At 47.3% G+C, this 13,458-nt stretch overlaps 1 protein-coding gene across 1 annotated transcript in view; it reads left to right on the forward strand.

Moving 5' to 3' along the window:
• ZNF609 (zinc finger protein 609) overlaps nucleotides 1–10,930 on the forward strand; it is a 206,430-nt gene extending 195,500 nt beyond the window's left edge. Inside the window, exons 4-10 of the mRNA XM_058541821.1 lie at nucleotides 1,992–2,079; nucleotides 3,059–5,393; nucleotides 6,525–6,891; nucleotides 8,540–8,715; nucleotides 9,510–9,726; nucleotides 10,214–10,292; nucleotides 10,586–10,930. Of these exons, the coding sequence (XP_058397804.1) occupies nucleotides 1,992–2,079; nucleotides 3,059–5,393; nucleotides 6,525–6,891; nucleotides 8,540–8,715; nucleotides 9,510–9,726; nucleotides 10,214–10,287 (3,257 nt within the window). The 3' untranslated portion in view covers nucleotides 10,288–10,292; nucleotides 10,586–10,930. The remainder of the gene's footprint in view (nucleotides 1–1,991; nucleotides 2,080–3,058; nucleotides 5,394–6,524; nucleotides 6,892–8,539; nucleotides 8,716–9,509; nucleotides 9,727–10,213; nucleotides 10,293–10,585) is intronic.
• The last annotated feature ends 2,528 nt before the right edge of the window (nucleotides 10,931–13,458 follow it).

Genomic DNA, 13,458 nt, shown 5'->3' on the forward strand with positions numbered 1-13,458 from the left:
ACAAAGGGCTTACTCTAGTATATTAAGAGTCACAAATAAGAAAAAGACTATAATTCAGTAGAAAAATGAGCAAAGGATAAGAACAGACAGTTCACTAGAAAGGAAATACAAATACCTTGTAATGATGTCTTGTAATGAAATATGTACAAACTCTTAATAAAAAACATTAAAACTACATAAACATTTTTCTCCTGTCAGATTGGCAAAGATCAAAAAAGTTGAGGACACCATGTTGCCAAAGAGAAAAGACAACAGTTGTTCTCATGCACTACTGATAGGTGTATAAATTAGTACATTCTCTTTGAGGGCAATTTGGCAGTATTCCTCAGAAATCCAAATACAAGTGCTCTGTGATTAGCAATTTTACTTACAGGAATTGATCTGCCAGGCATTTGCATAAGTAAGATAAAAAATTTGTTTTATTCATTCAGCATTATTTTTAACAGCAAAAGAGTGAAGCAACCTAAATGTCCATCAACAGGGGACTGATTAAATAAATTATGGTATGATTTGAAATCATTCAAATACAGCCATTGAAAAGAATGAAGTAGTTCTAGTGTATACTCACATGGAATGATCCAAAATATATTGTTACATGAAAAAAATGCAGAAAAATGTGCAGAACATTGTGTACATACTGCTACCATTTGAGAAAGAATGTATAAACATATTTGCTTATAAACGTGTAAAATACGTCTAGAGGAATACATGAATATCTATGGATGTTTCTGAGTAGAGGAACTGGAAGGCTGAAGAACAGTGACAGGAGGGACACTTCATTTTATATTTGGGTTTCTTTGCGTTTTTTGGCTATCTTTTGAATTTTGGAGTATGACATCTATTCAAAAGCATTTTTAGAATGAACACATCAGGAATGTTTATTATGCTGTCATTTAAGAGCGAAAAGGTGCAAAAAACCTAAATGTTCATCAATAGGAAAATATGTAAATCGTGGTCAAATCTACAGTGATATACTTGAGCACAGCTAAAATAAATGTATTAAGCTTTTCATGTCAACATAGAAAAATGTCAAATTTGTAATGTTAAGTGAGAAAGGTAAGTTACACCCCCAGCATCATCCCATCAATGGAAAGTTTGAAAATGTAGTAAACAATGCTTTTCAACTATGACGTTTTATTCTTTAAAAAAGAAATCTGATGCAAGTATGGCACAAAATCTTATAAATCCATTCATCTAGGTAATGGGTACATGAGTTTTTTTGTTAGAGTCTCCTTTATTTCTTTTGGTGTGTTTGAAATACTGCGGGCTTTTTTTGTTTGTTTGGGGTTTTTTGCTGAAGAAGATTCACCCTGAGCTGACATCTTATCTATCTCTATCTCGTGTGTTGGTCACCACCACAGCATGGCCACTGGTGAGTGGTGTAGGTCCATGCCCAGGAACCGAACTCAGGCCTCCCAAGCAGAGCGCCAAACTTAACCACTAGGCCACGGGGCCAGCCTCCTGCATAATTTTTTTTTGAGGAAGATTGGCCCTGCACTAACATCTATTGCCAATCCTCCTCTTTTTTTTTTTCCTTTTTTCTCCCCAAAGCCCCCAGTACATAGTTGTATATCCTAGGTGTAGATCCTTCTAGTTCTTCCGTGTTGGACTCTGCCTCAGCATGGCTTGAGAAGCGGTGAGCAGTTCTGCGCCCAGGATCCGAACCGGTGAACCCCAGGCCACCGAAGTGGAACACGCAAACCCAACCGCTGCTCCACCAGGCTGGCCCCTGCATGATTTTTTTTTAAAGTTAAGAAAATGTGCTTAACTGGACCATGAAATCTTTGCCACTATTGCCCATCCTAAGGGGCCCCAGTAGTGTTGTAGGCAGTTCCCATAGAACTGTTCTCACCCAATCCTATTTGTCCTGTTGGGACCCAGAGCATCCCCTACCCTCCTACAGGAGCCAGAATGCTACTTAAATGAACGAGACTCTTCTTGGTGGCCAACAGGGTTTCTCATGTCTATATCTGAGTTGTCTTATCTTCCAGGGATGTTGGTGGTAAATGTAACATGGAGGAACAAGACCTATGTAGGTACACTTCTTGACTGCACACGGCATGATTGGGCACCCCCCAGGTAAGCACTCTACAGCTTTTTAGTTTGTATTAGTCTGAACCATCCTCATCAGTGAGTGACCTCTTACCGTTATCCCACTAGAGTTGGATAGCTTTTAAAAGATACCCAGCTTTTAAAGGACATTATGGCGTAGAGACAAGGGAAGGTACTATATTCATCTGGCATTCAAGAAAAATACATGAATTAGCTGTTGATGGGTTGGGTAGGAATTGGGAGAAGATCCTATTTAAGCCTTAGTCTGGAATTACTGAATTCTGGCTTGAAACCAAGGCCATGGAGTCTGACTATGGGTGAACAAACATTCACTGATGATGTTTTTTGATGGTACTATCTCTTAGAAGTTTAAACTAAGAACATTTTCAGTTTTATAAACTCCATTAGACAGCGTGGGTTTCACAAGGATCTTTTCAAGTTGCAATTTGACCTTAAGATTGACATTTCAGGGGCTGGCCCCCTGGCGTAGCGGTTAAGCGTGCACGCTCTGCTGCTGGCAGCCCGGGTTCAGATCCCGGGCACGCACAAATGTACCGCTTGCCAGGCCATGCTGTGGTGGCGTCCCATATAAAGTGGAGGAAGATGGGTACGGATGTTAGCCCAGGGCCAGTCTTCCTCAGCAAAAAAACAGGAGGATTCGCATGGATGTTAGCTCAGGGCTGATCTTCCTCACAAAAAAAATAAATAAATAAGATTGACATTTCAGTGAATAGCACCCTACAGCTTGTTCCTAATATTAGTTTCCAGTTTGCCAGGGTTTGGGGAACCCAAATGTTGGGAAATAATTTACAAATTGCATGCAGATAACATCCTAGGAGCTCACCACTTAATGCAGTTCCCACGCTTTCAGAAGTTTCTTTAACGAATCATATTCATTGAAAATGATAGTTACCATCTGGACAGTTCTTCTGGAACCTGCAGCTAAAATGGTTTTAAGATGTTTTCTCTTCTTAATAATAACCTGTTGTGTTTGTCCTTTGCCAAGGTTCTGTGACTCCCCTACCAGTGACTTGGAAATGCGCAACGGTCGGGGTAGAGGCAAACGTATGCGTCCCAACAGTAACACACCTGTCAATGAGACAACCACAGCCTCTGACAGCAAAGGGACCAGCAGCAGCAGCAAAACCAGAGCAGGAGCCAATAGCAAAGGCCGTCGGGGCAGCCAGAATTCTTCAGAGCATCGCACACCTGCCAGTAGCACCTCTGAGGATGTCAAAGCTAGCCCTTCCTCAGCTAATAAGCGGAAAAACAAACCCCTTTCAGACATGGAGCTGAATTCTAGCTCAGAGGACTCCAAAGGGAGCAAACGTGTCCGTACGAATTCCATGGGCTCAGCCACTGGCCCTCTTCCTGGGACCAAAGTGGAACCTACTGTTCTAGACAGAAATTGTCCCTCCCCGGTCCTGATTGACTGTCCCCACCCAAACTGCAACAAAAAGTACAAGCACATCAATGGACTTAAGTACCACCAAGCTCATGCCCATACAGATGATGACAGCAAGCCGGAAGCAGATGGAGACAGTGAGTACGGAGAGGAGCCCACCCTCCATGCAGACCTTGGGAGCTGCAATGGTGCATCTGTCTCACAGAAAGGTTCCTTGTCCCCTGCCCGCTCAGCTACCCCCAAAGTTCGGCTCGTAGAGCCACATAGCCCTTCTCCTTCAAGCAAATTCAGCACAAAAGGCCTCTGTAAGAAAAAGTTGAGTGGGGAAGGGGACACAGACTTAGGGGCCTTATCCAATGATGGCTCTGATGATGGACCCTCAGCAATGGATGAAACAAGCAATGATGCCTTTGATTCTTTGGAAAGGAAGTGTATGGAAAAAGAAAAATGTAAAAAACCCTCTAGTTTGAAACCTGAAAAGATTCCTTCAAAGAGCTTAAAGTCAGCCAGGCCCATTGCCCCTGCCATCCCCCCGCAGCAAATCTACACGTTCCAGACAGCCACCTTCACAGCAGCAAGCCCAGGCTCCTCCTCAGGCTTGACTACCACAGTGGTCCAAGCCATGCCCAACAGCCCCCAACTCAAACCCATTCAGCCCAAGCCCACTGTGATGGGAGAACCTTTCACAGTCAACCCCGCCTTGACTCCAGCCAAGGACAAGAAAAAGAAAGATAAAAAAAAGAAGGAGTCTTCAAAGGAACTTGAAAGTCCTCTGACCCCTGGGAAGGTATGTCGAGCAGAAGAAGGCAAAAGCCCATTCAGGGAATCATCAGGAGATGGAATGAAAATGGAGGGGCTCCTAAATGGCTCATCAGACCCCCACCAAAGCCGACTGGCTAGCATCAAGGCTGAAGCTGATAAGATCTACAGCTTCACAGACAATGCCCCCAGTCCTTCAATTGGAGGCAGTAGCCGCCTAGATAGCACCACCCCTACCCAGCCCATGACTCCCTTGCATGTAGTGACCCAGAATGGAGCTGAAGCCAGCTCAGTCAAAACCAACAGTCCTGCATACTCTGACATCTCTGATGCTGGGGAGGATGGGGAGGGCAAAGTGGACAGTGTCAAGTCAAAGGACCCTGAACAGTTGGTTAAGGAAGGAGCTAAGAAGACTCTTTTCCCCCCTCAGCCACAGAGCAAAGACTCACCATATTACCAAGGTTTTGAGAGTTACTACTCTCCAAGTTATGCACAGTCCAGCCCAGGGGCTCTGAACCCCAGCAGCCAGGCAGGAGTGGAGAGCCAGGCCCTGAAGACAAAAAAGGATGAGGAGTCTGAGAATATAGAGGGGAAAGTAAAGAATGATGTCTGTGAGGAAAAGAAACCAGAGCTGAGCAGTTCCAGTCAGCAGCCCTCCGTCATCCAGCAACGTCCCAACATGTATATGCAGTCGCTGTACTACAACCAATATGCCTATGTGCCCCCCTATGGCTACAGTGACCAGAGTTACCACACCCACCTCCTAAGCACTAACACGGTATACCGGCAACAGTATGAAGAACAGCAGAAACGGCAGAGCTTGGAGCAACAACAGCGGGGACTGGATAAGAAGACAGAGATGGGCCTGAAGGAGGCAGCACTCAAGGAAGAATGGAAGCAAAAGCCATCAATTCCACCAACTCTCACCAAGGCCCCCAGCCTGACAGACCTGGTGAAGTCAGGACCTGGCAAAGCCAAGGAGCCAGGGGCTGACCCTGCCAAATCAGTCATTATTCCCAAGTTAGATGACTCTTCCAAACTCCCCAGCCAGGCCCCAGAAGGACTTAAAGTGAAGCTGAGTGAAGCCAGCCACCTAGGCAAGGAGGCTTCTGAGGCTAAGGCAGGTGCTGAGTGTGGCCGACAGGCTGAGGTGGATCCAATACTCTGGTACCGACAGGTAACTGTTCTGGGAGGAAATAGAAATACTGTTTGATAGTCTTTCTGTCTTCCTCATTAATCAGGGCTGTCCTTATGTAGGGGGTCAACAGAATACAGATTAGCAGGAGAATTCTATAACTTTAGGGATTCTTTACCTTTGCAAATCATTTTAATGTTTTTTAAAAAGCACTTTTACATCAGTAAAAGATATTTTTCATATTTGAGAAGAGAGACCCAGGTAAGTTAGTGTTATTTGTCTAGGATTACTTGAGACTTCACTAACAGAGCCAGAACTAGAATCCAGGTATCTTGATTCCTAGTCCAGTGTTGCTCCCACTGTTTGGTTCCTATGGAATGAGTTAATGGTGATCTCTCCATTTTTTAGAGTAGGCTGAGAGTACCACTACTTAGATTGAGTCACTTTCAAAAAGACTTTATAGGTAGAGTTAGAATTGAGAACTTGGTCTCACATCTAGTTCTGCTCATGAGACTCAGAAAGCTTCCCTTCCCTCTTGGTGCCCTAGTTAAACCTCTCTCCTCTGAGATGGGCACCACTTACAGCTTTCTACCCCTGAGCTTGTTCTGAAGAAGTGAAACAACCTAAAAATCCTTGGAAAGGGAGCAGCCTCTTCTTTTTTTTAATAACATCAATTATAATTTTATTTATTTATTTTTTCCCCCAAAGCCCCAGTAGATAGTTGCATGTCATAGCTGCACATCCTTCCAGTTGCTGTATGTGGGACGCGGCCTCAGCATGGCCAGAGAAGCGGTACGTTGGTGCGCGCCCGGGATCCGAACCCGGGCCGCCAGCAGCGGAGCACGCGCACCCAACCGCCAAGCCACGGGGCCGGCCCAGCCTCTTCTGTTCTTGGAGTCATTTCCCCAGAATGCTGTTCTCTCCTAGAGAAGACCCATTGATGGATTTTTCTTTTCTTTCCCCACATCTTGTTTCCTTTGGGGGCAGGGAGGGGGCAGGCTTTTTAAACAGGAGGGACTAGAGTTGATTGTAAATGAAGATCAATAGAGGCCAAGTTCATACTCTGCCCCAGGTGTCTAATATTATCTGCTCTGGTGTTTCTACTGGGACTTTGGCCTTGAAATCTCTCTCTTATCTGTACAACACTCAGTGCTCATTCTGTGATTGTTGTAGGAAGCAGAGCCCCGGATGTGGACATATGTTTATCCTGCCAAGTACTCAGACATCAAGTCAGAAGATGAGCGTTGGAAAGAGGAGCGAGACCGCAAATTGAAGGAGGAAAGGAATCGGAGTAAGGACTCTGTCCCCAAGGAGGATGGGAAGGAAAGCACAAGTAGTGACTGCAAGCTGCCCACGTCTGAGGAATCTCGCCTTGGGAGCAAGGAGCCTCGACCGAGTGTCCATGTGCCTGTGTCCTCCCCGCTCACCCAGCACCAGTCTTACATCCCCTACATGCACGGCTACTCCTACAGCCAGTCCTATGACCCCAACCACCCCAGCTACCGGGGCATGCCTGCTGTGATGATGCAGAACTACCCAGGTACAGCACTCTCATTCCAGCTGGTGTTCCATTAACCGGGAAGGGAAATGAAGCACAAATTTCAAATCCAGAGTTTTCTTGCTCAGCCCTAAGCCTTGTTGAGGCTCAGGTAGATGACAGCCTTTTTTTAAATGTGGCATTCTGTGAAGTAGATACTTGAACCCCAAGCTCCTGGAATGACCCCTAATTACAGTCTGTGGGACCACCTCTGCCTCCCTTGCTCCACTAGAGGGTTGCCTCTACAGTTAGTTTTCATGGATAACTAAAGGTAAAACTCCCTCTCTACCACTGCCATCTTCCCTCAGCTGGAATTCTTTTTTAAACACATATTCTACGTTTTGCCATGTGCTAGGCATTGTGGGGAATACAAAAGAAAGAAAGAAGACTTGTTCCCTCCCCTCAAGGAGTTTATAACTTAATTGTAGCAAGAGAGACATATGGAACAAATAACATTCAAACCAAGGCAGTGCATGTATTCATTTGCAAGATCATGTTCAGCTGTAAGGTCAGAAGGCAGAGAAGGGAAAAGCATTTTGAAGTCTGAAGTCCAGCTAGAAGGGGTGAGCTCGGGAAAGATAAGCTCTTTACACTGCCATCCATGAGTTCTTGGGCAGGGAGGCACAAACTAGGAGTTTAAGTGTTTTTTAACGTGTTAGACGGAAATGCTCTTATTCAACTCCACTCACTGATTTCTGTTGCCTAAAGGGCCATGTGGGATGCTTCTGGGGTGGGAGAGCACTTCTTTCACTCCTTAGAGCTCCCAACTCCCTATAGGAGAGCAGTCTAAATAGTCTTGATATTCTGATGTAACATTATAAGGCAAACTCTAAATAGGATAAGTAAGCTTTTCAAACAGAGATAGGAAATTATCTTACCCTGTGGTATTCCTTTCTCCTTGTTACCCCCATCCATCCATATAAAAATAATACAGTCATGCACTGCATAACGATGTTTCGGTCAATGACAGACCACATGTACAATGGTGGTCCCATCAGATTAGTACCATTTAGCTGAAGTGTGTAGTAGGCTATACCATCTAGGTTTGTGTAAGTACGCTCTATGATGTTCACAAGACGACGAAATTGCCTAATGACGCATTTCTCAGAACGTATCCCCATCATGAAGCAACACATGACTGTAGTTCCATTTGATGAGTCTCTGCTCTGGGCCAGGCACTGTACTAGGTGATTTATGTACATTATCTTATTAACTCCTCCTTGTAACCCTATGAAATAAGTGTTGTTATCTTCAGTTTGATGATGAAACTGAAGCTCAAAAAAGGTTGTTAATTTGCTCAAAGCTACCCAGCTGGTAAGTCTCAGAGGTAGGATTTGAGCCCAAGGCCATCTGACTCCAAACCCTGTGATCTTTCCACTTTACCATATCACCTCTCCAAGATGGATCTCTGAGACTGGGGCTCTAGGGAAGTTGACTCCCCAGCAACTGAGGGCCATGTTCCTAATATCCCTTAGCTGGTTTTGCCTCTAGTAAAGAAAGGGCTAACTAATAGTCTCAGCCCGAAGCCACTGTGGTAGAAAATATCTCAGCCTGTGCGTAGGAAAGCTGATGCCTACCTAACCAAGCTCACTAAGGCAGAGTTTCTTCTACCTCTCCCATCTTTCTGAGTGGTTTATTTCTCCTTCCCCAGGTTCCTACCTGCCTTCCAGCTACTCTTTCTCCCCATATGGCAGCAAGGTCTCAGGGGGTGAAGATGCCGACAAGGCACGAGCCAGCCCCAGTGTCAGTTGTAAATCCAGCTCAGAGTCCAAAGCCCTGGACATCTTGCAGCAGCATGCCAGTCACTACAAGAGCAAGTCGCCCACGGTAAGGAAGTGCAGTGACATTGGCCGTTGTCAAAGACCAGGGCTGGCCCCGCGGGTTAAGTGTGCGCGCTCCGCTGCAGTGGCCTGGGGTTCGCCGGTTCGGATCCTGGGCACACACTGACGCACTGCTTGGCAAGCCATGCTGTGGCAGCATCTCATATAAAGTGGAGGAAGATGGGCATGGATGTTAGCCCAGGGCCAGTCTTCCTCAGCGAAAAAAAAAAAGGGGGTGGGGAGAATTGGCCGATGTTAGCACAGGGCTGATCTCCTCACCAAAAAAAAAAAAAAGGGCCAGCCCCGTGGCTTAGCGGTTAAGTGTGCGCGCTCCGCTACTGGCAGCCCGGGTTCGGATCCCCGGCACGTACCGACTCACCCCTTCTCCAGCCATGCTGAGGCCGCGTCCCACATACAGCAACTAGAAGGATGTGCAACTATGACACACAACTATCTACTGGGGCTTTGGGGGGAAAAAAAGGAGGAGGATTGGCAATAGATGTTGGCTCAGAGCCGGTCTTCCTCAGCAAAAAGAGGAGGATTAGCACGGATGTTAGCTCAGGGCTGATCTTCCTAACAAAAGAAAAAAAAAAAAAGACCAATAAGGCCAGATTCAGGGTCTGGGAGAAGGTGGGCAGGTTCAGGTCCTGACCACAGTGCAGCTTGGCTGACTTGATGTTGGCTTCACCAGGCACCTCCTTGATTCTTAGGTGCCCCTCTAAGGAGTCATAATGTGGGCTCCAGGCATCTTGCTCTCATGTGTGTCTCACAGTAGTGCTTTGTGTCTGCTTTCCTTTCCAGATAAGTGATAAAACTTCTCAGGAGAGAGATCGGGGAGGCTGTGGGGTAGTTGGGGGTGGTGGCAGCTGTAGCAGCGTCGGGGGAGCAGGCGGAGGTGAAAGGAGTGTAGACCGGCCCCGCACCTCCCCTTCTCAGCGCCTGATGTCCACACATCACCACCACCACCACTTGGGGTACTCGTTGCTCCCAGCACAGTACAACTTACCCTATGCAGCAGGTAAGCCTCTTTTCCCCACCGCCTATCTTTATGACTCCATCCCAGTAGCCTAGCCCACAGAAAGGGGCCTCCGGCAAGAATCCTTTTTTTTGAGCTTCTAATCTGTCCAGAATCCTGGCCTCCTGCTAACAGTCATTAAAGCAAATGACATTTGTTTCCTCCCTTGGAGCTTGGGGACTTGCAAACTCCTCCAGAAAATTGGCTTTGATACTCAGAAGAATAAGGAACAGGTGTTCCCACAGCCAAAGAGAAACAAGCAGCTGAGAAATAGAGCTTTACTTAGGAAAAAAAAAATAGAGCCTTGCTATCTAACCCCAGCCACTATATCTGGCCAAGTATCAGATTTTTTTCTGTCAGCACCCCAAAACTCAGTGTAGCTAGGAATTCAAGGAGAAACTCCTCCCAGTACCCACACAGCTGGTAAAGAGAAAGTGCTTATCGGAGGGTTCTGGAAGTGCTCTGCTAACATGTCCTCTTTCTCACTCAGGGCTTTCTTCTACAGCCATTGTTGCCAGCCAGCAAGGCTCAACTCCCTCACTCTACCCGCCCCCCCGGAGGTGAGATTGGTAAGTAACTTTGTAATTTGGGGCAACACATAGAGCAGGGATAGTTGATACCTGGATCACAGAATCCCTGTGGAGCCTAGGTGGGGTCAGCGGTCTGGAAACGGTAGAACCCTGGCCAAGCCTCTTGTATAAGTCTCCTGTGAAGCCATGTGCATCTGAGAGGAGCTGTGGAACACATGTGCCCTAGGGAACAATACCAGCCGGCCCTGCAGTTTGTTTTCTTGGAGCGCCACCTTGTGGTTGTTTTGCCAGCCAGCTGAGTGCCTGGTCATTTGTCCATGTTTCCCTTGCAGAACACCAAGTGCCCGGATAAAGTCAGCTTCAAGGGCCCGGATTGGCTCACCCAAGGAGGTGCTGGAGGTGCCATTTAGACATCAGTTAAATGGTGTTGATCATCCTGTTTGCCGTTCCAACCATGACCGAAGGCAGACCCTTGGCTATCTCACCTCCACCAGACCCCCGGACTCCCCAACCTTCCCTCTTCCTCAGGAGCTGGAGAGCTGGTACTTAGCAAAAATATTTATTCTCTCGGCCACAGTCGTGACTGTTGTGGCCTCTGTGGAGATGAAGGCACGGGGAGCAAACAGGGGAACATGGCCTCAGCCCAGAGAAGTCACTGCTTTGTTCCCCAAGCCCCAGAGCAGTACCACATCCCGCCCCCCTGCCCCCGGGGAGGGACCCCGCCAAGCACTGGGTAAGGTCTGAAGATAGCACAGCAGCCATACCCCTCTCACCATCATAATCACCATCACCAGATCCTGCATCTCCCCAGCGATTTGGGCCCTGGGAACTGGCAGCACGTGGAGGAATTAGAATCTCAGGAAAGAAATTGGGGGCTGTTTTCTCTGTAATTGTGAAAACAAGGTCTTCAAATATGAAGACTTCTCCTCTCTCACATGAGCACATATAAATGCTCAGAGCCTATCCTGTAAAGGAAGACCAAGGCATTGCCCCACTGTGGCCTTGGGCTACCTGTCAGACAGAGGGCCAGGGGTCCCAACACCAGCACAGGGCTCCCCAGGGATACTGGGAGTAAGCTGGAGCTGGAGCATGAATGGAGTCTGTGAAATAGAACCTACATCCCCACTAAGTCCTGCTGCTTCTTAGCCCCCAACTCCTTGCCCTTTTCTCTCTTCTCTCCTGACCCCTTGGTGCCTTTCCCAGGGGATCCCCATGCTGATCTCTGCTCTTCTTTTCCACTGCTTGGCTCTTAAGACTCAGGCAGGTGAAATAGTATTCCCCCCAGCATGGGGAGCTTTGGAGTCTGCCAGGTCACCTTAGGGCAAGGCCCAGGAGGCAGACCCTGGGAGCACCCAGCAGTTCTTAGAGATGTCCTATCCATTCAGCCATCTGAGTATCCTCCTCATTTAGGGCCACAAATGTATACAGCCCAGTTCCTCTGTATACAAGTACATGATTTTATATAGCTCAATCTGTAACCCCATGTGTGCCAACATAAGCCGTGTTTGTTTGTAACACACGTTTTTATTTTAGGGGCCATTGACCCTGGGAGGTTATGTGTTCCTTAGACCCTGGGATAACACATCCAAGCCATTACTCCTCAGAGCCACAGAGGTGTGGTGGTGTGCTTTGAGGCAGCAGATGTTTCTCTGCTCTCATTAAAAATGCTGTCTCCCAGTCCAGGCTTTATGCTCTTTGTACTAGGAGAGTAACGATGATTTGGTAACTTTATTGTAGTCACTTTTTCCCCAAGGTTTGGGTAGCTTTAGTTCTTACTTTGCTTTTGAGATATCATCCCTTTGTTCCCCTCCTCTACTATCTTTCCTTGACCTTCTGGATTGAGAGAGAGATAAAGACTGACAGACACCAGCCTAGGCTAGAGGGGGGTATTTGTGACCAGAGTGCCAAAAGTGACCAATGTAGAGCAGGGGCTTGGCTCTGACTCAGTTGGGGCCTGGAGGTGGAGGACAGTAAGCACAATGCACAGCTAGCCTGCTTCCCAAGATCCTTGGAGGCCTCCTCCAGATAGGCTTAGGGTCATTTGCCCAAGAGCAGCTCCTCTGACCTATAGACCTTTCCTCTAGGTTTTCATGTTCTTGTTTTTGTTCAAGTTGGGTTCTGAGCCCTTCCAAAACAACCCGCTATTTTAGACCTCTTAGGAGGCCCCCAAGCAGCATCCCTTTCCCCCATCATCCCCTCTGCCTCCTGTTGCCCCAGCGGGCAGTGCTCTGAGCAGTGACTTCCCTTTCATCTATGGAAGTAGTTAGCCCCACCTAACCTGAGTCATCCCCAAGAGGATGACTCTGAATTTCAGTCTGATTATGCCCTCCCGGGCTCTTGTGGGATGGAGCCAAGGGCCCATCTCTGTTCCTGTTTGTTTTTAAATATTGTTGTGTGTTTTCTGTCTGTGGCGCTGGCTTACAGCGTGCTCTGTACATATTGTAAAGAAACTGTTTGGAATAATTTTCTTTCCCATTGGGCAGGCATGGCCTTGCATTCCTGCCCTTTCCGCTTTGTTCTTTAACACAGAGAAGAGGAACTTCTGTATTAGCAGGGCAGCCTTGGGTTCTGCAGAAGGCAACGGCTTTTTCTTTTCCTTAAACATTTGGCTCTTTGATCCTTATATCCAAGTCCCCCTTGAAGAGTAGGAGCTGTACTACCCAAAAGAGCAGGTGAAAGCAGCAGTGGCAGGATGGCACTGCCTTTTCCTGATCCCTGATCCTCCTAGTCCCCAATCCTTGCCAAGTCCAATCTTCCCTCCTTGAAATAACATGAAGCAGCAGCAGCAGTAATGGAAGAAATAGAAATCCTTGATGAGTGCTGAGCGAAAGATTTGCTGTCCACCTCCAGTCTCTCTGCATGGGGAGGAAACAGAGTTGGGAGTACCTGTGGCATGCATGACCTGGTCAGAGGGATGAGACATTCAGCAAGGATTCCCATACCTGCCCCCACCCCATGAGCAAAGGCTGGAAAAGTTTGCTGCTAGGGCCGCAGACCACCAGACCAAGGCTCTTTCTGAGCCACCCCAGGCCTCTACATAGACATCGCTCATCAGGGCTCCCCAGATAGAAGCTAGAGGGAAAGAACCTCATCCCCAGGTAGGACAGCCAAGGTTTGGAGAGCTGCTCTTCAGGATTTACGTCTGCTTCTTCCTCATTTAAGGTGTGCCAGTTCCCTTCATCCCCTTTCCCTGCCTGTACATGTA

The sequence above is a fragment of the Diceros bicornis genome, chromosome 5 (assembly GCF_020826845.1).
Source record: "Diceros bicornis minor isolate mBicDic1 chromosome 5, mDicBic1.mat.cur, whole genome shotgun sequence".
Classification (NCBI taxonomy): Eukaryota; Metazoa; Chordata; class Mammalia; order Perissodactyla; family Rhinocerotidae; genus Diceros; species Diceros bicornis.